The sequence below is a fragment of the Schistosoma haematobium genome, chromosome 5 (genome assembly GCF_000699445.3).
Source record: "Schistosoma haematobium chromosome 5, whole genome shotgun sequence".
Classification (NCBI taxonomy): domain Eukaryota; kingdom Metazoa; phylum Platyhelminthes; class Trematoda; order Strigeidida; family Schistosomatidae; genus Schistosoma; species Schistosoma haematobium.
Genome location: NC_067200.1, coordinates 5,321,528 through 5,346,568, shown reverse-complemented (window position 1 = coordinate 5,346,568; position 25,041 = coordinate 5,321,528). Strand labels below are relative to the sequence as shown.

Sequence of the window (25,041 nt, the reverse complement as noted above, 5' to 3'; positions counted from 1 at the left end):
ACACAAAAATCAAGTGACTTGCGTGGCGCATATGTATCCGGTGGCCTTTGTACCAATATTCATGTGATCAAATAAATAAGTAATAATTATAATTAAAAATTTTACGTAGTTTTTAATTACATTGATCCTATTTAGTTAGTAATCCCGTACTGATCAGGCAAAATTTTATTGATAGAAAGTAATCTGTGTAATTTGATAATCAGTTTTGATTCATCTGCGTAATTCAACACTTTGTACATCTGCTTTTTATCTAACATGATGAAGTTTACCTAAGTGTTGTTTGTTTGTTTATTTATTTAGTAGTTCGTAATGATTCAAACTTGTAATTTTGCTAATTAAAAACCAAATGTTTAAGCTGTTGATTAACGATAGTTTATTATGGAAGTCTGATGACCAACGTACTTTCCGGTGTTGGTCGTCGATAAATTGAGGTAATACTACAACACTTTAGTCAGTCGTTAGTCATAAATATCATAGAACCTGGGACATACTTTTGCACTGATGCAAGTTGTCACATCACGTCAGCACAAAATTGAAATTATCAAGGTAAATAAATACCCGAGTAGTTGAAGTACTAACGTTAGTATAAGTACTAGTAAAGAAAATAATGGGTAAAGAAGATGATTCGAGAAGGAAAAGTGAGTTCTTGAGACAAAAAAATTATAAAGTAATTTTATAATTGAAATTTCTAGGAGAATACAATGAGTGGATACATCTACTTTCATTCCAATCGATTGTGATACATGCACTGAACATCTCTATCCATTGGTAGTTTGCATTTATCAACATGGCTCAAACCAACAGTCAATAATTTCATGAACTAATGCCATGTTTTGGTTTGGCTACTCCTAGTTCTCTTCCAATCTACCCATACTCCGGTCAACGTTGGATGTTGAGATAACCAGGAGTTAGAAATACAACTATATGTCTCAACCACCCTAGCTGGTTTATTATCTTTACGTTGTATTTTATATCTAATCCCAGCATTGTTCACTGATCTCTGTTGTAAGATTGATTGATTCATTCTGACTGATCATTGTTTAGAAATATAAGATCGATAGAATTTAATCAACATTAAAGATTCGAACTACATGACACTGGTTATTGCTACTCAGTGAACAATTTAAGCTTAGCGATAAGTATGACCTTTAATAATCCCCCAAAATGACCTTTAGAGTGTAAAACCAATTTTTGGCCATTCAGAACTCAATTTAATATAAATGAATGGTTAGTTACACTACTTACTTACGCCTTTTACTCCTCGTGGAGGAGCATAGGCCACCCACCAGCACTTTCCATCCAACCCTGTCCTGGGCAATCCTTTCAGCTCTTCCCAGTTGTTCTTCAACCTTTTCATATCTGCTTCTATTATCCGACGTAATGTTTTCTTTGGTCTTCCTCTTTTCCATTTCCCTTCAGGATTCCAAGTTAGAGCTTGTCTCGTGATGAAGTTTGGTGATTTCCATAATGTATGTCCTATCCATTTCCATCATCTTTTCCTAATTTCCTCTTCAGCTGGAAGCTGGTTTGTTCTCTCCCAGAGAAGGCATTTGCTGATGGTATCCGGTCAATGAATGTTGAGTAACTATTTATAGTTACTTGTACCTTCTTGATGATGGTTGTAGTAGTTCCCCAAGATTCAGCTCTGCCTGTAGCTCTTCTAGAGTTACTGCCGGTCCCCAGCCCGGGTAAAGGAGGAGGGTTGGGAATGGGGTTATCGACCCCATTCCCTAGAAAACTAACTCGCTAGAAAAAACGCTAACTAGATTAGTTACATAAAACTTTCGAAAAGTGTTTAAATTAAAATTAAGAGTTAAACTTAGGAATTATAGTTAAAATTTGAAGTAGGATTTTAAGAGTTAAAAAAAATATTTATCTTAGCTTATTCACTTAGCTACAAGCTATTTATCATTGTCTTTTTTATTTAAAAAATTCCTCTTAAAACTCTAGTTACTTCTATATTAAATCAAATTATAAGTAGAGATGAATAGTGGCTAATAGTGGAATCCATAACATACATTTTGTCCCATCTGGCATTTATCAGCTTCAACATAACCAATACAAAAAAAATGAATTAAAACAGATTAGTTTCATCAAGTAATGGATAGTTTTATCCTTCATCTTTCTATACACTTATTCTTTTCTTCATATATCTATCTTACAGGTTTCTTTTACCAGTTTGTCTGGTTATATGCAATGATATTATGGCATATGTATTTGGATTTTTCTATGGGAAAACACCACTTATTAAATTGTCACCGAAAAAAACATGGGAAGGTTTTATTGGCGGTGGTTTATCCACTATACTATTCAGTATATTACTATCTTATATTTTATTAAAATATGATTATTTCGTATGTCCAATTGAATGGGATGATACAAAAGGTTCTTTAACAATGAATTGTACTAGAAATCCTGTATTTATAGCACAGATCTATGATTTACCGAAGTATTTAGTAAGTTTCCTTTTTATATTAATTATCACTAATTTATGATGTTCCAATATTTTGTTAGCTATGAGGAATTTTATTCATCAGTTGTTAGTGAGGTGTACTATTTTCAAGTCGGCTATTTCTAATCTCCCTCCAACGTTGCGGAAAAGGCAGCATCGCCACAGATGCTAGTTGTATAAAGAAAAACATCTTACTACTTCCCCATCGGGTTATGAGCTTGTTATTTTTCGTCTTACTTTTAACAAACCTGGATGGTATGGTAAGACCTAATGAAATGAATGCTTCAGCCAGTATAGATTTTTGTAGACCGTTGTTGGATTCCAAAATAATCACATGATAGTGATGCTTGTGAAATATATATCCTACTTACATTGTATATGCTCTGTTTACATATCCCCCTAATGACAACGGGATATAAAAAATTGAATACGAGTGTTTCGAAAGTTTATACTTCATAGATTCATTTTGAAAGATGAATAAAGAGATAAGAGATAAAGAAATAAAATATGTCAATTTGATTTCATCAAGCGTGATCCACTACTTATAGTTCGACAGAAAATAGAACTAAAGACATGTGATGAAGAAAGTATGTGATAAATGCGCATACACATATGCTCTTATAAAAACGGTTAAGTGAATAATTGGCAAGGTCAAAATATATATAGATAATGTGTTAAAAAGAACAGGTTAATTGTTCTGTCCAAAAGCCCGAATAACCAATATCGGTATGACATAATACTAGACGCAGAAGATTAAGAAGATCTAAGAGAAGAGAACGAGAACAGATAATGATTGCTGTGGAAACGAAAGAACAATGAAGTCTGAGACGATTGATTAACATTTCGCAAATGAAGTTTTTGCTGTATGGTTCTCAGATTTTACTAAGTTGTTCTGTAATTTTGTATTCAAATATATTTGATTGTCCCATCCGTGTTCTCGTTCACTACAATAGCAGTCGTCTATTAGTTACTGGCATCCCGGGAAACTTGAACATTTTGGATTGAACTCCATGTGACCAACTGTGCATACATCACACTTTTGAAATGTCTCAGATATATGAAGGCATAACATTTGCTCTATTTGTATACAAATTGAAATGATTTCTTGTTGATATATTTATTTTTTTTAATATTTCATTCGGATGGTTTTTAGTACTGTGTTTTTTTCTGATTTTCTTTTCCTCCCGCCTGCATATATATCTATATCTGTATATGTATAGTTCTTTCTTCCAATACGTCAAATCACTTGGTATCCATTCTTACAGCATTGTTTAATTATCAGTATATATACATCAGTTGTTGGACCATTTGGTGGATTCTTCGCTAGCGGTTTTAAGAGAGCATTTAAAATTAAAGATTTTGGTGATTTTTTCCCTGGACACGGTGGTGTAGTTGATCGTTTTGATTGTCAATTAATAATTGGAACATTTGTATTATTTTATTATAATTCATTTGTTCGGTAAGTTGTTCAATGTTTCTGTGCATCTGTGTGCGTATGTGCACACACTCTTCTTGTCTCTATGGTTTATATTCAAATGATAGAACAACATTTTCTTCACTAATCATTATCATCATCATGTTTGTGTGTGCTGACTGGGATACTACAAAAATACCCAGGACGAACTAGGTGGTTTGTCTTAGGATCTAATCCACGAAGTAGTAGAATAATGTCAATGAAATTTAGTTGCATTGTAGCCAGCAACTAAAATAGGTTTGTAGATCATTTGTTTCTTTACAATCCTTGATCCCACTATTACACTATTTAGTTTGAATTCAGAATTTTATAACTACCCTGGATAGCGTTTACTTCGTATCCACTACAAAAGAGCATTTTGAGTAGAAAAGTGGACATTTCCACAATCGGTCACACAAGATTACTTATGGGGCAAGTATCTGATTATTTTTTGTAGGTATATTGTCCAGTAATAACATCGAGATTGCATAATTCATCTAATAGTTAGGAATTGTCAACTGGATTCCCACTGTTGATGTTTTCATTGGAACTAGAGTTTAAAACAGATCATTATAAATAAACACCAATACTTTTCTAAAATAAATGTAATCCACTTGTAGCCATATATCATACAGAGTACATCCATTCAAGGGAACTCTTATTGGAGACTAATTAAAATACAATATTAAAAATCATAAACCGACAACGGTGTGGCTATAATTTATGGACGAACCAATCAGATATAAGATAACGAGTTTTGGATTTTGGCGCGAAATTTATCCATACATTTGGCAAAATATGATTTTGGCATTATAACCGATGTCAGTTCATGATGAAAACCCTAAATTTAATTTCTAACCCTAATCATCAACTGTAAATCATACTTCCAATTCCTCACACTGGTTTATAATCCTCATTTAGTCCTAGTTATGAGGTGAACACTCTCAAGGTCACTTGCTTTAGTGTCACTGAAATATTGTCCATAAATTATTGTCTCACCCCGACAACAACGAGAAAAAAAACTTTTTTTAACCGTTGTATGTTATTTTTTTAATTTTTAACACGAAAAATATCATATTTTTATCATTTTTAATTAATGTACTTTTACACATGGCGATTGTAATTTATATGAGCACATGTATATGTATGTAGTTGGGTACCATATATTGAATTGGTTTTTATATGACCTGATAATTCATTTAATAATTGAAACTAATCTGTTATAATGTTGTTGTACAGTATAGTTTCTCAGAATTTGGTAATGATTTAATATGTAATCAGTGTATAAGTGGATTCAATTGACTAATTAAAGGGAAAGATTCAAAGTGAGGAAGAAAATTTATTGACTAAGTGATTCAGGTTATATATGTTTTCATTCATAGATAAGTAATTTTTTACTAGTTAGAGACAGTTCAGTATTTTAATTGACTTTTATCTGACTCCATTTAGATGGGACGACGTAGGGTTCACCAGTTTAGTGGCCTTTTATTTGACTCCAATTGGATCGTACGAATGATTAATATCGAAATATACACCATTAACCCTCGTATATTATTATCGACTTAACTTGCGTTAGTGAATAAAGGCTCATATACTTTGTCCTATTCGTTTCGTTTTGCTCTCTCTTCGCATTCTCCGTTTTGTTTTTATGATCGACTGTTCAGACCAACGATTGTGTGAAATATACATATTCGAAATTCACTCCCGTATTTAACTTATTTAATTCCGTTATTCACTGACGCGAGTTAAGTTGATGATAATATACGAGGGTTGACGGTATGTATATTTCGATATTAATCATTTGTACGTTCCAATTGTAATCAAATAAAGGGTCATGCTAAAGTAATTATCTGTAATTTTGCAGGAACTAATGGGTCCTTAGAAGATTTAAATAAGTTATACAAATTGAGCATTTGATTGGTTGGAAAAACAGAAGCACTGTTAGGAATTGAAATGAATGTATACTAACTAGATGGTGAAATACTCGAAATATATAAGAAATTGTTGTGACTTGTGGACTGCAGATTCGAGCGCAGCGAATTGCCGGTCGGACCAAAGACGCATAAACACATAAGAACGGCCTAGAGTTCTGATTGACCCCGCTTGCCTGTCTAGCCCAGCCAGTTCAGTCCAGAACGCAAGTCTCAGCCTCTGAGATATGAATCGTTATATTTCAAACATACTCTGTTTATATACCAATCAACCCGACCACAACGTACCAATAAAATAGAAAATAACATTTGTACAATAATTAGCCAGATGTGGCTGTGAATGAGGGAGGTAGCGATTAACAGACAGGGAATAATTCATGAATGGTAAATCGTATAATAATAGTTCATAGGTCAAAATAAAGCTCATAATAAGAGGGGCATGAATATGAACAGTTTAGTTACATAACAATTATACGATAAAAATATACTCATAATATTGGTCCATAAATGCATCCCAAAAATTACCATTCATTATTCTTATCGTGATACAACAGAACTATTCTGTCAACTATATTCAAATGCTCCACATAAAAAAGTGAAGTGTATATAATGATTAGGGAACCACGAAAATGCGTATATAGACCACTGATTTCACTTATAACTTTCATTCAGTTTATGATAATCTATTCAATATGTGTGTGGAACAGTGACTTACTCGTTAAGGCATTCATTTTTCATCTAATAGTTCGTAGGTTCATACTCAGCTTCGTTCAATTTAGTGTGTTCATAATATCGCTGGCGTGGTTAATCTCAAATTGATCAATAAATTAAATGGCATTGGAAATAGTTTGTAGGTAACCAACTGTTAGAAATCATACCGAAACTTAATGGGTCAGACAATCGTTGCTTGTTTACTTGATCATCACGAATCTACATAATTTCATTCACTAAAAATGCGATCGATCATGGGACATACATTGGATCAATCAAAATTCAGTGAAATTATGAAGTGATCAGGGAATGACTTGCATTTCAGAAGACTGAGACATATACCATTAGTGGCTTAATTTTGAGATAATAGAGAATATTTGTAGCCCAGGATGGGGACATTGAAAATGTTATGTGTTTTCTGAGCTAGATAGGTTGTTTAGTTGTAAAGCTTTCATTGTCCTTTAGGGCAAAATCATCATAAAGAGAGAATGAATGATTCAAAACTAAAGTCGTCCATCCTAGAAAACACTATCTCGTATATATATCACATATGTAATGGGATTCAGATTTATTTTGCATGAATTATTAACCTTAATCCTCTTCGTTTTTCTTATCGTCCACGGTTTTTCTTTTTTTTTTTTGTCTCAGAACTTATAGTCCTGTTTCTCTATTACCAAAAATCTACATTTTACCACCAAATGCACAAATTCTATTTTATCGTCTACTTACGGATGGTCTTTATAAACGTGGTCTACTTCCTAATCAATTAATAGATGCAGTAAATGAATATTTACCATCTTCATCAGGATCAAGTTCAACAACAATACGACCAACTAGTTCATCATCATCATCATCGTTGAATAATGTTGAAGTATAGAAAGTATTTGAAAAAGATCAACCAATGAGAATATAAGCCAACAAGTGATAGTGTTACAAACACACACACATACAAACCTACATACCTCTGTATGTTTGATCGTGTGCGTGTGTATTTGTATTTTATTAACACACACACACACACACACACTAGAGCTACAGAAGTACATGTGCGTTTAACTTATTTTTCATACAGAAAGATGAAATATAAAATTACTTCGATAAAAATACTTCTACTAGTGGGCTTGGTGATTGTTCAAGTTTGAATTTTATAATGAGATTCCGATTAAAAATGTGTTGTTGTTCCCCTCCCCGCTCATTTTTATCATTATTATTATTCTTATTACTTATTTGCTAACAGGCTTTTATTGTATACTTGCCCCTCGCATAGACCAGTGTATTGTAGATCATTAACATAATGAGATATGCACTCGCATATATACATATATAAACCGCATACAGACACATACACAGTCACGCATTATGAGGTGTACGACTAACGTTAATAACTAGTCCACTTTACATTGAAATTTGTTTTCAACTTTTAAATTAATTAGTAAATATTTGTTGTACTACTTACTAATTTATACTACTTATATATAAGTAGTATGTGTTGCTAGCTGAATTTAACTGAAAGAAATCGTTAAATACAAGCAGAAATTTAAAATGTGAATCATGAAAGTGTCAATACAATTGTGTTTTAACAGAATATGTAGAATTTGTTTCTTGTTTATTTTTATTGTAGAAAATAAAAAAAAGATACTGATTTACTACTCTATTCAATCCAGTCAATGTAGTATTGTTTTAATTGATCATCGTCATCATCATTTATTTTGTATTGTTCACTTATGTGGTGCATTTCCCTCTCTCCCTCTCTCTCTCTCCACGTGTAACCGGCTTGTATCTGTTTACATAACCTCATCATTATTATTATTGTCATTGTCAGTGTTGTTATCTGTTTTACACCCGTATATACTACTTACTATACACTCATTAACATACATTTTCTTATCAATAAGAGAATAAAAGTATCAAACATTAATAGGGGTGGGGAGACTGTTGCTATTTCTATTTAATTAGAGTTATGAATAATACTGTTATGTCATCCAATGATATATTCATTCTGTGATTTCTTCATTTAATATCTATGTGATACATATTGATAGAGTGTATCAATTTGACAGTGTGCATATATATATGTGGATATACATTCATATTTTCATAGATGCTTACAAAAATATTGTGTTTTCTTTTTCTTCTCATTTTTACATCGGATCCTGTGTCACTTTGATACAGATGCATTTAATAAAAGTAATGATCTTTACAAATATATACACTTCCACTTAATCAGTATTGACACTTTGTTGTCTATATAGTTTAATGATGGATTATGTTAATTCAATTGTTGATAGTCTTATTATGTTTCCTGATTGGAAAGGGTGTATGGTCATTTTTGTTTCGTCCATCAAATCATTCCATCTAGGTTAATGTGGAAGTGATATAATTGGGCTAAAATTATTGTTCCTTGAGCATTATGGTCATTTGCTATGTTTTCTCTTTAAATGACTTAAAAAGAATTCATGTTCCATGAAATGAGTAACCAAGACGTGATAACAAATGTTTCCATACATCTAATAGTATTGGAGGTTATCTAGTTCATAACTAACTAATAAATTGTGGGTTACTTCCTATGCTCAAAGTTCAAATAAGATTTATTGTGCTTATCTCAATTTATATACAAATCAGTAGTCGTTAGATATTTCAATCAAATTCAGTTTAGGACGGCGTATATGTGAATGTAGTCTGATTTAGTAATTTCATTCAGTAATGAATATTTTGTCGCCTTATGGATAAATGTAAATGGTTTCCGAGGGAATTGAAGGTACTTTTAAATTGAGAGCACACATTTTGATCTAGAAATTCATTTCTTATTGCATGATATTTCTCACAGTATTTGTTGTTATATTTTTTTGTTAACTGAGATATTACTTAAATGCTCAAATCGGAATCGGTGATCTTAAGGAATCAATTCCTGAGCCATTGGTCTAAGAGACTAACCCACATGGAAGTGATGTGATGCGAGACGACACAATCCTATAGCTAGCAGTTTCTTTTTCCCAGGATCTTTCAGCCTAATTATCCCACTGATTTGATATCCAGATTTCACCAACTAATATCAAAGTTCAGACATGGAAAACAGATAACAGTCACTGGAACCAACACAGTATCAAACTCAGAAATACTTCCCATGTATTCTGATTGGTTAATAACAAAATCTTACGATGTCATTTTTATAGTTGGCTATGATCGCAGCATAGTATAATTTTATAGGATCTAACATGTGGTATTCATGAAAATCACATATGTATAAAGTTAAATTTGCTGAACGAAAGTATCAATTCTTGATAATAATAATAATGTGTGATATAACTTCAAAACATTTACCATAGAAAATACATTCAACAGGTTCAATCTCAAAACTGTTCATAGTTTGCTTTATTGAATTTATCTGAAGCGATAATGTTTAGAATTAGACGAATATGTTTTAATTTGCTGTATTTTTATGAACATTTTACATAAATACTTCTTTGGTCGTTTTCTTTTTTGCCAAACAATAAATAGTATTTATAAATGCCGAAATCGAATTAAACGATTGTTATGTATCGTCTGGTACGGCCGAGAGTGGGAAGAGTCAGCTCTCCCTCTTGAAATGCTCTCATATGGCCACGTGCATACAACCACTGTCAGGGAAGTTCTACTCACTGCCTTCTCGCGGCACCGGTGTTATTTATGAAACTGAGAGGACGAAAAGCGAATGTCCCACACTTTAACTGGGTTGATAAACACGGAGAGTCCACCTAGGACAATTGGAAATCCCTGATTCCAAACCATTGGTGCACATGAACTCCAGAATCCTGAGGTAACAAATGGCGTATGAATCAATGATTGGTGACCGGCTACTATGGGACTGTATCTCCTCATGATACTCCACTGCCTTGTGGATCAGACCTTCAGGTCGAAGGCTCGGGATGTGGCTCCCTAAGAAAACCACCTGCTTCGGTTTGGGTACCCGGGTAGTATCACAGCCCTTACACAAATCGAATGATTTGTGTGGCGCATATGTATTTGGTGCCTCCTTGTACCAATCTTTATGTGTTTAAATAAATAAATATTGTCTAGTACTGAATGATTGTTCTACTCATCCTGACCATTTTAATGAATATCGGAATATGAAGGTGTATTGCCTTTTTGCTGTAGTGTGAAAACAACTCGTCTTACTTTTAAAGTAAATCAGTTTTTATGTTTGGATTCTTTGATTAGCGATTGACTGGGCATGATATTGAATAAGATTGAACTCGGAGGATAGAATTTGTTGATTCGATGTCACATGTTAAACATATTTATTTCGATGTAAACACTTATTTTTTCCGAGGAACTAAGAAGAGAGGTTTGGTATGATAAAGGTCAACTGTATATCTATACTATCTAGCGCATTTAAAATGCTACCAATACAACCACTAAACGGAACTGATATTTGTTTGAAACTCAATAAAATAGCATCTCGGGAAGTTGATTGATAATAATCTGAAGCTGTATGTCATGTCATACTTCACAAATCGTGTCACATTTTGTCAGATTATTAACAGTACCAATTGAGGTAAAATAAGAGTTTTGTTGTCGTGAATTGTTTTTTATTTTTGTAAGATAGTAGAGATTTGTCGCACTAAAGAAGGCTTATAAACTAGCTTATTCAACTCCTTAATTTAGTCTTCATTATTCATTAATACTATAGTGTGCACATCTTTCATGAGAAGCTATTTCTCTTCTAATACTAAGCTTCTTTACATTTCTATGTTCTTTTGTGATTAGCTGAATGAAGTCTTTTTTCCATAAAGTCACATGTACCATTTTGTAAATTAATTTTTGTGTAGTTCTCTCATTGAGTCGCAACACCCAAAGCTTCGAAAATATTTAAGAGCAAATATTTATGACTACGATGAATAGACGTAAAAAACTAAGTAAATTAATACATGATACATGACTGTGCTTATATGCCATCTCAGGGTTGAACAGTAGTTGAGAGATGCTTAATAAAGCACACTATCGGATAAAGCTAATTACGGCGTTTATTCATTTCAGTCTCCTTAATCTCATAGCAAGTAAGAATAATGTATAGGAAACATGTGTATCTGTATATGAACCAGGCGATTGTGAAATATAGAACGAAGTTTGCATTTTTCACAGGATTCTTTTTTATAACTGGTAACTATAAATCAATTAAGAACTGATTACAGGTTACCAAATTGTAGTTGTAACTGGGTATTTTGTTGGGTTTTTTTTGTGGAAAAACTTTAGGAAATTTTTTTATATTAAGTTACTCCAATTGATTAGCTTTCAATCGATTATATCTTCTCCATTCCATTTGCCATTGTCGAAGTTCACAAACTTCTGGGATTTTTCTTACCTATAAGTACAAGAATGAAGTATTTATTCATAAAATGAAATGTGGTTAGAAATAGAACTTTTTTTTCGTATAAACTCACTTAGATGATTGTAAAAATAATTCAAATCATTGAGTAGTTCAATCAGTTCGTTATAAGCAATATACAACCTGATACATGTATGCATCGAATCAAGTTACCATGTCTTATCAGTACAGTAATTTTATTTTAACACATAGATATTGGTACAAGGAGGCACCAAATACATATGCGCCACACAAATCTCATTCGATAAGTGTGAGGGCTGTGATACTACCCGGGTGCCCAAACCGAAGCAGGTGGTTTTCTTAGAGGGCCACACCCGGAGCCTTCGACCTAAAGGTCTGATCCACAAGGCAGTGGAGTATCGTGAGGAGATGCAGTCCCATGGAAGCCGGTGACCAATGATTGGTTCATACGCCATTTGTTCCCGCAGGATACTGGAGCCCATGTGCACCATTGGTTTGGAATCCGGTTAAAGCACCGGACATTTGTTTTCGTCCTCGAGAAGGCAGTGGGTAGGACTTCCCTGGCAGAGGCTATATACGTGTGGCCATATGAGAGCATTTCGAGAGGGAGAGCGGACTCTCCCCACTCTCGGCCGTACCAGGGCATTTGGGGGCTAAGGTGAAAATATCAATAGAAATACAGTAATCAGTAATGACAGTATAAATTGTAATGAAAAAAAATTTGGCATAAACTTTATGATTTGAGAAGTAAGAATAATTTCATGGTATAAAATTTTCGATAATTTTGGAACTCAAGACTTAAGAGAAGACGAACATTCAACACATTTGAGTCACTATGAGGAATGTCACTCAACATCTTCCTAGAATCCCTCTGATTTATTCAAACACAAGCCTATATTGCAAGTCAATGTATGTGGTGATTGTATATACGGAATAAATGTCCCAGAAACCTGAGTCAATAATGATTCATAATTATATCAATTATCTTGCCATCTTTACGTAGCACGCTTTGTCTAACCTCAGCACATATAGTAAAATATGTAGTCTGAAAATCAAAGGTTTGTACATTTACTCGTCATGTACAAATGGTTCCGAGTTAGTTATATTGTAGTGAACGAGAACACAAGTGGGGTCAATCAAATATATTTGAACACAAAATTATCGAACAACTTAGTGAAATCTGAGAATCATACGGCAAATACTTCATTTGCAAAATGTCGATCAATCATCTCAGATTGTGTATTCATATGAGATATCTCAAACTAGAAGAAAAAAACTTCAAATATACATTAGTACTCTATGAATCCTACGGTTCATCTTCAATTGTTACCAGTTCGTATTAACTGCTATCTATGTGCCAAACAATTATTAGCAATCCTGTTAATTACTTAATCTTTAGTTCTCGTTGACCATCAATATTAACGATTATTTGTACTAATAACTGTGTTTCTCCAATCAGAATAGTGTTGATAAAAAGCAAGTGGACATATAGGATTTCTCATTTGAAATCAGTTAAGAAATTCTATAAGATGAAGAGATAAACCATAAAGTGGTAGTATAACGGAACAACTATACTGAATAACATTTTGTTTAAGTCAAACAGTGATTTAATGGTTGGATTAGTTCACCAATAAGTCACATACGTTTAAACCCCAGTCTAACTACATCGTTTTAAGCAGACAGTTAGTATCTCTGGCCGCCATACAAACTATAATTAAATATAACTCACTTACTAAGTCTACATTTATGTTTTCAGAGTTCAGTCACACTTTTTCAAACCAACGTAAGTGGAGCGAGATTCAAATGTCACCTATTATTAGTCGAATGTACACATATAAACCGGTCACTAAAAAAATCGATTTGGCGAGACTATAATTAATGGATGAATCAATCAGATTAAGGGTAATAGGTCTTGAACTTTGGCGTAAAATTCATTCATCCATTTGGCTAAATAGCATTTTGGTATTTTAACTGATGTCAGTTCGTGATGAAAACCTTAAATCTAATTCTTAACTCTAACCATCAACTATAAACCATAATTCTAATTCCTCACATTGGTTTATAATCCTCATTTAGCCCTAGCGAGCAGATAAACATCCTCAAGGTTATTATAGCGTCGCTCAAAACTCGTCCATAAATTATAATCTTACCATTGATTTAAGGTAAAAAAAACTTTCTTTGATGGAGATTTGTTCTCTGAGCTGGGTGGTTTGGTCATGAAGCTTTCATCGTTCTTTTGAACAACATCTTCAGCACAAAATTCAGGTGCTGATGGTGTCATTCAAAAGAACGATGAAAGCTCCCCTACCAAACCATCCAGCTCAGAAAACAATACTTCATCAAAATCATCCACCTGAGCTACAAATCTTCTCCACCATCTCAAAAACTTCTTTTAAAATGTCATCATCTATGACAAAAGAATTAATATTTTAATTCATTCACTAGAATGGTTACTATTCACATTGATGGCACGTGACGATGATAGAAGTTTAAACCAATGACTGAACACTTCCATCTCAAGGTCATAAAATATAAATTCAGGCGAGATTATAATTTACGGATAAGCCAATCATATTTAAGATAACAAATGTTGGATTTTGGCGCGTGATTCATTCATCCATTTGTCTAAATATCACTTTAGCATTATAGTTGATGTCAGTTCTTGATGAAAACATTGAATCTCATTTCTAACCTTAACGTTCAATTGTAAATTCTAATCTTAATTCTTCACACTAATATATAACTCTCATCTAACCATAGTCGGTAGGTGGACATTTCAAAGTTATTTTAGTATTGCTTAAAGGTCGTGCATAAATTATGATCTCACCAAAATTTATATGACCATTTTGCAATGAAGGTCAAACTGATAAATTCAAATTTTGTTTATGTTAGAATAAATAAATAATTAGTCGAAATTTCAAAACAATGAATATACAAATATATTAGATGTATGAGAAATCAACAGATAGTCAGTCAGTCAGCTGCAACGAAGGACCAGGCATATATATGCATCAGTCCAAGTTACCATACCTCATTAACACAATAAGATGAACACCAAATTCATAGAGGTAGTCACTTCAATGATAGTCATGCATTAAAGGAAGAATGTATATAAGGTATAAAGTAATTTTAATTTCATGGTTTATGGGAAGACAAAGACTGCATACACCTAAGCCAATGTGATCGATTCTGAGCCATGTCACTGAGAGTCGCCAACAATTGATTATGATGATCACACGGACCCTAACCAAGTGGTCTGCATCTACCAATATGGCTCAGACTAGAAGTTAATGACTTCAAGGACTGATGCTAAGTTTGGGTTTGGCCACCCCTAACTTTCTTCCAACCATCTCCAACACTAGTCAGCAACCAACAGATAGTACTTTATATTGATCGAAAATATCGTTTGTACGAATTTCTTTTGTTAGAATAAACACAACTCCGCCTGTAGCCCTAACAGGGTTACTGCCGGTCCCAAGCCCGGATAAAGGAGGAGGGTTGGGCATGGGGTTAGCGTCCCCATCCCGTAGAAAACTAACTCGCTAAAAAAACGCTAACCAGAAAAAATTATCCAAACCATTTTAACTCTGCCCTGGGAGTTAGAAGGTCTTCATTTAGAAGAATTATGACGCTTCATGGTGAAAGCCGAGTTCCTTCGGAAGCCACGAGGCCGATGCCCCTTCTAACAACTAGAGCAAAAATTTTTATAGGTACATGGAACGTTCGAACAATGTGGGAAACCGGGAAGACCAGTCAAATAGCAATGGAAATGAGGAGATACAACTTAGCAGTACTGGGAATCAGCGAAACCCACTGGACCCAAGCTGGACAGAAAAGGCTAGCTACGGGAGAGATGCTGCTATACTCCGGTCACGAAGAGGAAAATGCTCCACACACTCAGGGAGTCGCTGTTATGCTGTCCAAAGTAGCACGAAATGCACTTGTAGGATGGGAGTCTCACGGATCCAGAATCATCAAAGCATCATTCAAAACAAAGAAGGAGGGGATCTTAATGAATATTATCCAATGTTATGCACCCACCAATGATAGCAACGACGACATTAAAGATCAGTTCTACGAGCGGCTGCAGTCAATCATTGAGAAATGCCGAAGAAAGGACCTAACTATTCTGATGGGAGATCCAAATGCCAAAGTCGGAATAGACAACACTGGATATGGAGATATTATGGGACGACATGGACTGGGAGAAAGAAACGAAAATGGAGAAAGATTTGCAAGTTTGTGTGCATTCAACAAATTAGTCATAGGAGGCACAATATTTCCACACAAACGTATACACAAGGCTACATGGATCTCACCAGACCACACTACAGAGAACCAGATAGACCATATTTGCATCAACAAAAAATTCCGAAGGACAATGGAAGATGTGAGAACCAGGAGAGGTGCTGACGTAGCTTCAGATCACCACCTAGTTGTAGCCAATTTAAAACTGATGCTGAAAAAGAACTGGACAAGTGGACAAACAGCACTACAAAGGTTCAATACAGCCTTCCTTCGAGATACTGACAAACTCAATGAATTCAAGATAGCTCTCAACAACAGGTTTCAAGCCTTAAAAGATCTACTGAATGAAGAAGAAACTACTATGGAGGACAACTGGAAAGGCATCAAGGAAGCATTAACTTCAACGTGTCAAGAGGTTCTGGGCCTAAAGAAACACCATCATAAGGAATGGATCTCCTTAGAAACTCTGGACAAGATCAAAGAAAGGAAGAACAAGAAGGCAGCAATTAACAACAGCCGAACACGAACAGAGAAAGTCCAAGCACAAGCTGAATACATAGAAGCAAACAAACAAGTGAAGAGGACCATTAGAGCCGACAAGAAGAAATACGTGGAAGAACTAGCAACGACGGCAGAAAAAGCTGCTAGAGAAGGAAATATGAAACAGCTTCACGATACAACGAAGAAACTATCAGGGAAATACAGTAAACCAGAGAGGCCGGTCAAAGACAAAGAAGGCAAGCCAATCACCGAAATTCAACAACAGCGTAACAGATGGGTAGAATACTTCGAGGAACTCCTGAATAGGCCGGCTCCAATGAATCCACCGGACATCGAAGCAGCACACATAGATCTTCCTATAGATGTCAACCCACCAACGACGGAAGAAATTAGAATGGCCGTCAGACAAATCAAGAACGGGAAAGCAGCAGGACCCGACAACATACCAGCTGAAGCACTGAAATCAGACATCGAAGCAACCACAAGCATGCTATACCTTCTATTCAAAAAGATTTGGGAGGAGGAACAAATGCCAATGGACTGGAAAGAAGGACACCTCGTCAAGATTCCAAAGAAAGGAGATCTGAGCAAATGTGAAAACTACAGAGGCATTACACTACTGTCAATACCAGGGAAAGTCTTCAACAGGGTGTTGCTGAACCGGATGAAGGATGCAGTAGACGCCCAACTTCGAGATCAACAAGCTGGATTCCAGAAGGATCGGTCGTGCACAGACCAAATTGCAACACTACGGATCATCGTCGAACAATCAGTTGAGTGGAACTCGTCACTATACATCAACTTCATTGATTATGAAAAGGCATTCGACAGTGTAGATAGGAGGACATTATGGAAACTTCTTCGATACTACGGAGTTCCTGAGAAGATTGCCAATATTATCCGGAACTCATACGACGGACTACAGTGCAAAGTAGTGCATGGAGGACAGCTGACAGATCCATTCCAAGTAAGGACTGGAGTCAGACAAGGCTGTTTACTCTCTCCCTTTATTTTTCTTCTGGTGGTCGACTGGATTATGAAGACCTCAACATCTGAAGGAAAACACGGAATACAATGGACAGCTCAGAATAAATTAGACGATTTGGACTTCGCAGACGACCTAGCCCTCCTATCACGTACACACGAACAGATGCAGATGAAGACAGCCAGTGTAGCAGCAGTCTCTGTATCAGTAGGCCTCAGCATACACAAAGGGAAAACCAAGGTCCTCAAATTCAAGGCGGAGAACAGCAATCCAATCACTCTTGATGGCGAATTTCTGGAAGATGTAGAATCCTTCACATACCTGGGAAGCACAATCGGTGAACAAGGAGGTCCCGATGCAGACGTAAAGATGAGGATTGGAAAAGCAAGGGTCGTATTCCTACAATTGAAGAACATATGGAACTCAAAACAACTTTCAACCAATATCAAAGTCACAATCTTCAATACGAACGTCAAGGCAGTTCTACTGTATGGAGCTGAAACTTGGAGAACTACAACAACCACAATCAAGAAAGTACAAGTATTTATAAATAGCTGCCTACGCAAGATACTCAATATCCACTGGCCGGATACCATCAGCAATAGCCTTCTGTGGGAGAGAACAAACCAACTTCCAGCTGAAGAAGAAATTAAGAGAAGACGATGGAAATGGATAGGACATACATTACGCATATCGTCAAACTGCATCACGAGTCAAGCCCTAACTTGGAATCCTGAAGGGAAGCGAAAAAGAGGAAGGCCAAAGAACACATTGCGTCGGATAATAGAAGCAGATATGAAAAGGATGAATTACAACTGGACGGAGCTGGAAAGGATTGCCTAAGACAGGGTTGGATGGAGAATGCTGGTGAGCGGCCTATGCTCCTTCACGAGGAGTAACAGGCGTAAGTAAGTAAGTAAGAATAAACACAAAAAAGTAAATTCAATCCTTAAAGTCTAAGGTATGAATTCTTTTGTTCTTTTTTTCCATTTTCCATTCTTACAAAACTACCTAAATCTGTTATTCAATATAATATACTCTTGTGGGCCAGAGTAATTTTACATTGGTTTTCAGGAGAACCAGATATCATCCAGGTTTAAATTTTATAACCCGAGCTGTACAGCTCAATCCTGCTCCACAGGAGAACCAGACATCATATAGGCTTTAACGCTACAATCTGAATAGTACAGCTCAATCCTGTAGCGCAACCACACAAGTACCAAGCACCCTAGTGGACCAAATCTGTGGGTTTTTTTTAATAATTATAACAGATTAAATGAACAGAGCCAGACAAAATCCAGAGCAACATTTCAACGTGATAAAGTGTTAAAAATTTGAAGGAAATGAAATAATGAATACATTAGTTGTTTTGAAATTTAATGTTTCCAACCATAAAGTTTCTATTGTATTGTGAAGTCAAATGAAAATCCTCCAGTCGGATCCTTTTACTGGTACGCATATTTTGAATCATTATCAAACAACTTCATACATGTTCATGATATTGGGAAATTGTTACTCATTAATTAAATTTCTATACTGCTAAATGTGTAATGAACGAACGTTCAGTTATGGAAGACCAATTTATTGTTTGTTGTCAAATTACACAATGGTTTAGTAAAATGTGAAAATCATACATCATTTGCATATTCTCTTACAAGTTTTATTGCTCTTTCATTTCTGTTTTTATTATGATTGTTTTCAGTTTCTGTTATATCTTAGCGAAGATTAACTTACCAGTAACTTCTAAAACCTATTATTCAACTAATATTATCTATATATTGTTATTGTATAACTATTCAGTAATTAGACTGTGTATATCCATATTCCTCTTATTATAAGCTTCATTTCGACCTATAGATTATTATTGTACGACTTGCTGTTCTTAAGTTATGTTCAGTTTATTGATTACAGTCTCCCACGTTCACAGCCATATTTTGGCTTTATTTTGTATAAATTGTATTTCCTATTTTATGGTGCGTTGGAGTCTGTTTGGAAGGTATATAAACCAAGTATGTCTGTGGCAAAGTGGAAGCTGTTATTATTGTTGTGGTCTCAACTGGGCGGACTAGGCGAGCAAAGGACCAATAGGACGTTAGGCTGATCAGACCACTCGGAAGTCATTAGTTTAGTACAGTACAAGAGTGAATAAGTCATATTTCGATTGGCGAATAAATTACGTGATAACTAGCTGGACTTAAAGTCACAAAGGTTTCCTTCCCTATTCTGTTCATTTCAATATTCTGAACCTTATGCTAGCAGACATTTCACATTTGAAAGGTGTTGCATACTATTTATATCTGCAAATATGAGTAGCATACACCACAAATGAGTCAGTTTAATTTAATTTTTCCCACATTTTAGTAGTATTATAGAAGAATGTGAAAGCAAAGTGATAAGATATAACTAAATTGATTTCAATACTATTTGATTCCAGGTATCGCTGGACCTAGGTTTCATGGTAATTCGATTTCATCAGTAAGACACATCTGAAGTATTATTAAAAAAAACCTTGATCGACAGACTTTCATCAATACTAAGGCCTGGACAACAATACAAATAGTTACTAATTATCAACAACTTAGTATAAAGTGATTATTAGTTTAAATAAAGTAATGGCGATTAATAAATCTAAAATCTTCCTGTTACCAATTCGAAATATTGGCCTCTGTTTAGTTTTAATTTAACGTAATCTATATGAATTTCAAGAGTTGAGATCATGAGTCAATTGAAGGTAGACTACCATGCAAAACCCGGAAGCACTGGACTGCCTTTTCGTTCTATTGTGAGACTCCTCAACATTGCGTACAATAGGACGAAACGGTTGTCCAGTGCTTCCAGGTTTTCCATGGTGACCTAGCTTCAGTTGATTCATGTTCTCAACTATTGAAATTACTATAATATCCACTTAACCCCCTTCTGACGCTAATCTATATGAGTTTATTCACTTAAATTTGAAGTATACTTAATTGTGAAGGCTAGCGATACCATTCCAGTTACGCAGACTGTCTTAGATAAAGCAGAGTACAAACCTATGATTTATCTGTTAAAAGTTGTGTATTTTAACTATTACGTCATTGAATCATGAGCATTTATTTGTATAATATATTTGAAAACGATTTTCATGTGATCTGAACTCTCATAAAATAACCATTTATAGGTGATCTGTGAATATAAGCAATATAAAAGTGTCTACACAATAAACCTATATCATCAATAAAGAGTAACTAAGACAGTTCTGTGAAAATTAACAAGAGAATCACAGGAGACAAATGATAATTAATATAACGTTATAATCTAGTGATAGAAACTGTAGTTATTTTTAAAGTGGTTAATATCAGTAGAATCAAGCATTTTGACAAAACAACATTAACACCATTGGATGCCGGTTCAGTGGTCTAGTGGTTAAGTGCTCGCGTGCGAAAACAGTAGGTCCTGGGTTCAAACCTCACGGTGGCGAGGTTGTGGATGTGCACTGCTGAGGAGTCCTACAATAGGACGAAACGGCCATCCATGGTGGTCTAGCTTCAACTGACTCATGATCATAACCATTGAAGACAATATTTACTATTTATTCCACCCGGAATGATATGACTTTCATATGTGCTTATTTTTAAACAAAAAAGTAACTTTTTATTTATCATATTATAGATGGAACATTCAAACAATAAACTAGGTTTAATGTGTAATTCTGCCTTTATATGATGTTCTTTTCCCTGTATAATAGATATTTCAAGGTCGATCTTGATTGTGTTGCGTCAGGAGAAACAGATTTCTCCAGTAGGGTTCGTTGTGATCAGCCCGTTATGTTTATCTATTCGTTCACCTATATTGTGAGTAGGATCGATGACTTTCTAAATAGCGATGGAGACATTCAACAGTAAATAATAGCCAAGACCTTAACGCTTACTGATCCTTGAGCTCCTTTCAACCTAGTAACCAATTAGATGATTGTAAAAAGCAGACCAATTCTCTATTGTACTTAATTCAATTATAACACAAAAACTCATACAATTATATGCGTAAAATGTCTGACCACATAGCAACACAATTAAGGAATCATGATATGTACATAACTCAGTCGTAAATGATACAAAACCAGAGTGTTGCTGGAATAATTAATCAGTAATAAATCTGGGACGATAAAACATGTGACAAGGTTTTGTAGGTCAAATGAAAGTTTAGAAATAGGCGGATATAAAAAAAACAGATCAGCCTAAGCGTCTACTAATTATACAATAATAATATTATTAATACTAACCCTTCGTATGATAGTCTCACAAGTAATACTGTCACATTGTACAGATTGAATTAAATACGATATGATCTCTTTTTCTTTCAGAATCTTCCTAACTATTGTAAATGAAATAAATGAAACTGGTATAGCCACTATATAGAGATTGATATAGTTTACTACAATAAAGAAGACAAGATTGCAAATGAAGATCATATTATGCCCTATAACAGTAAATAAGAGAAAAAAAACAGACCTAACCACTGAAAAATAACATACAGTAGACAAAACACTTATAATTTCTTATATCTGGAGTTAATGTGCATCGAATGATGACAGTTCGTCAGCCATCAGTTGAGATGGCTGACACACATATTACATATTCCCAACCACCGACTGCCCCGACGAGCGATGTTTTATGATTTAGGAGTAGGTTGGAAGAAAGCTAGAGGCGGACACACAAAAACATGGCATAAATCCATGAAGTCAGTGAAAAGTGAACTGAGTCATGTTGGTAGGTGTAGACTGCCTTGTTGGCATCCGCGAGATGATAGCAACCGATGGTTAGAGACCTTGAATGACGTGGTTCAAAATCGTTTACAATGGTGCAGATGCATCCACTCTTTGTGTTCTCCAAAATTCTAATCTTCTGAATTCTTCATATCCATTTCTTGTTTTTCTCCTTCCAGATTTATTTCACTGGATTATACTCCTTGAATAACATGTTCAAAGCCTAATGTTTCCGATTACTGCTTATACTTTTACTACCTCTACCGTTATGGAATTTGAATCGACAATTGTATCTGTGTGTTGATGTGGTATGGCAACTTGAACTGATGTACGTACGTACGAATTTCTACGTTGTTGCTGAATAACCAACTGAGCTAGAATGACACAGGTACTCAATGCTACATAATTTCTATTAGCTGTTTATCGATGGTTCAATTGTAAACATAATAAAGATTGAAATTTGCTAACATATGAACACATTTTTAATCATGTTATTGATTTGAAATCGGTGAACATGAAGTATACGAACGACCTTGACCCACTTTTTAGCCGAACCGACAACAACTTTCAACTATGAAACATTTTAGGATGAAATTATAATGGATGAACAGATTGAACATGAATGATAAACTTCTATATGTGATCTATTATTATCGTTATTTTCATTACATTAGTTATCATAGAAGGAAGGCTTTTGTGGTAAAAGTATAATTTAGGAACAAATCAATCATAATCGAGAATAAGACTTTTAGATCTTTATGCGAAATTCAAGCATCGCGTAAAAGAAGCAGTAGAAATACAATAAAAGTATACTATATAGACGACCTTAGACGACTTATCAGTCAGTCAGGAATCACTACCTAGTTATGAAACAACTAACAATACAAAGCAATGAAATAACAGTGGAATAATAGGTTTGATTTGAATAATTAACCGTCACAAGACAAATCATCCATTGTGATAAAAAAGGCGGCACGATCATACATATATCTATATATTAGGAGACGTGCTAGTGTTGTGAGTTAAGCTTATAACCCCACAAAATTTTCATGACCAACTGATATCATTTGTGATATCTAAAGGTTAGAGTTAGGTATTAAGAGTTAATCTGCATAAGTAGGCCTCAGTATACAAAAAGGATGAAGTAAGATCTTCAAATACGACACGGAGAACACCAACTCAGTCACACTTGATGGAGAAACTCTGGAAGATGTGGAATCTTTCATGTACCTAGGAAGCATCATCGATGAACAAGGAGGATCGAATGCGGACGTAAATGTGAGGACTGGCAAAGCAAGGACAGCATTCCTACAATTGAAGAACATATGGAACTCAAAACAACTGTCAACCAATATCAAAGTCAGAATCTTTAATATGAACGTCAAGACAGTTCTATTGTATAGGACTGAATCTTCTAGAACTACTACAACCATCATAAAGAAGGTACAAGTATTTACAAACATTTTTCTACGCAAGATACTCAATATCCGCTGACCTGATACCATCAGCAACAGACTGCAGTGAGAGAGAATAAACTGGCTTCCAGATGGAGAGGAAATAAGGAAAATATGTTGGAAGTGGATAGGACATACATTGAGGAAATCACTAAAGTGAATCTCGAGGCAAGCGCTAACTTGAAATCCTGGATGGAAACGGAAAACAGGAAGTCTGAAAAACACTGCGTCGAGAAATGCAAGCAGATATGAAAAAAAGCAACTAGAAAGGATTCCTCAGGACAGAGTTGGATAGAGAATGCTGGTGAGCGGCCTATATTCCTCCAAGAGGAGTAACAGGCTTAAGTAAGTAAGTAATTAAGAGTTAAACTGGAATTTTGAATTATGGTCAGGGTTAATTCTAAATATATTTTGTTATATCCCAATGAGTAGAAAAATTGTATTTCTGACGTTTCGTGACTTAATGTAAGCCACTTCTTCAGAGTAAATAAATAACCGACATTAAATTAACACGCCAGTCAATGGTTAAATACGTTAGATAAAAATGATTTTAGAAGAAGTGTATGTGGCTCAGATACTGACGTGTTAGAATCAGAAGAGTAAAATCTGGTTAGTACGAAAATTAACCAGTAAGATATTACAAATATTTATTCACGTATTAATTAATATTGAATATTATCGTATAAATTATACAAATCTAACTATTGATCTAACTGTAATTCAGTCACTTATTTCCGAAGTCAAATAAGTCCATATCATCAGATTTTGTGTTCTCACTACACCTTGTCAGGTTTGATTCCTTCAGCAAAAAACACAAATTAGTTAAACATTCCTCAGATAGATGACATTGACAGACATAACAGATACATTTACTCTTTATTTCGCTCTAAACCTTGGTTTCTCCGTTTATATCTTTCCACTCCTCTTTTAGCTAACATAGAATAGATGAAATATGGCTAGTATTGGAACCCAAGGATAATGTTCTGTCCTATATATGACTCGTCAACTGGATGTATTTGCACCCCAGAGTTGATGTGAACTCTAAGACTCAAATTCAATACCATTCAATTTAAGGGTTAACAACGGAATTCAAGACATTTGTTTCATACAATTTATAATTCATCAGTTGGATATCTTAAATAGTTGAATTCATGAATCAACTGAAGCCAGACAACCATAGAAAACCTGGAAGCACTGGATGGCCGTTTCGTCCTACTATAGGACTCCTCAACAGCGCGC

The 25,041-nt window shown here is 34.8% G+C and overlaps 2 protein-coding genes across 3 annotated transcripts in view; one reads left to right on the top strand and one right to left on the bottom strand.

The window, feature by feature from the left end:
- MS3_00009020 (uncharacterized protein) overlaps positions 1-11,198 on the top strand; it is a 35,034-nt gene extending 23,836 nt beyond the window's left edge. For both annotated transcript variants that reach the window (XM_051217360.1, XM_051217359.1), the window contains 3 exons: positions 2,165-2,456; positions 3,673-3,911; positions 7,196-11,198. In XM_051217360.1, the coding sequence (XP_051064748.1) occupies positions 2,165-2,456; positions 3,673-3,911; positions 7,196-7,424 (760 nt within the window). In that variant the 3' untranslated portion in view covers positions 7,425-11,198. The remainder of the gene's footprint in view (positions 1-2,164; positions 2,457-3,672; positions 3,912-7,195) is intronic.
- Positions 11,199-11,304: 106 nt separating this feature from the next.
- Positions 11,305-25,041, bottom strand: part of MS3_00009019 (uncharacterized protein) — a gene marked incomplete at its 5' end in the record, with an annotated part of 28,030 nt that continues 14,293 nt past the window's right edge. Inside the window, one exon of the mRNA XM_051217358.1 lies at positions 11,305-11,888. Coding sequence (XP_051064746.1) covers positions 11,799-11,888 — 90 coding nt within the window. The remainder of the gene's footprint in view (positions 11,889-25,041) is intronic.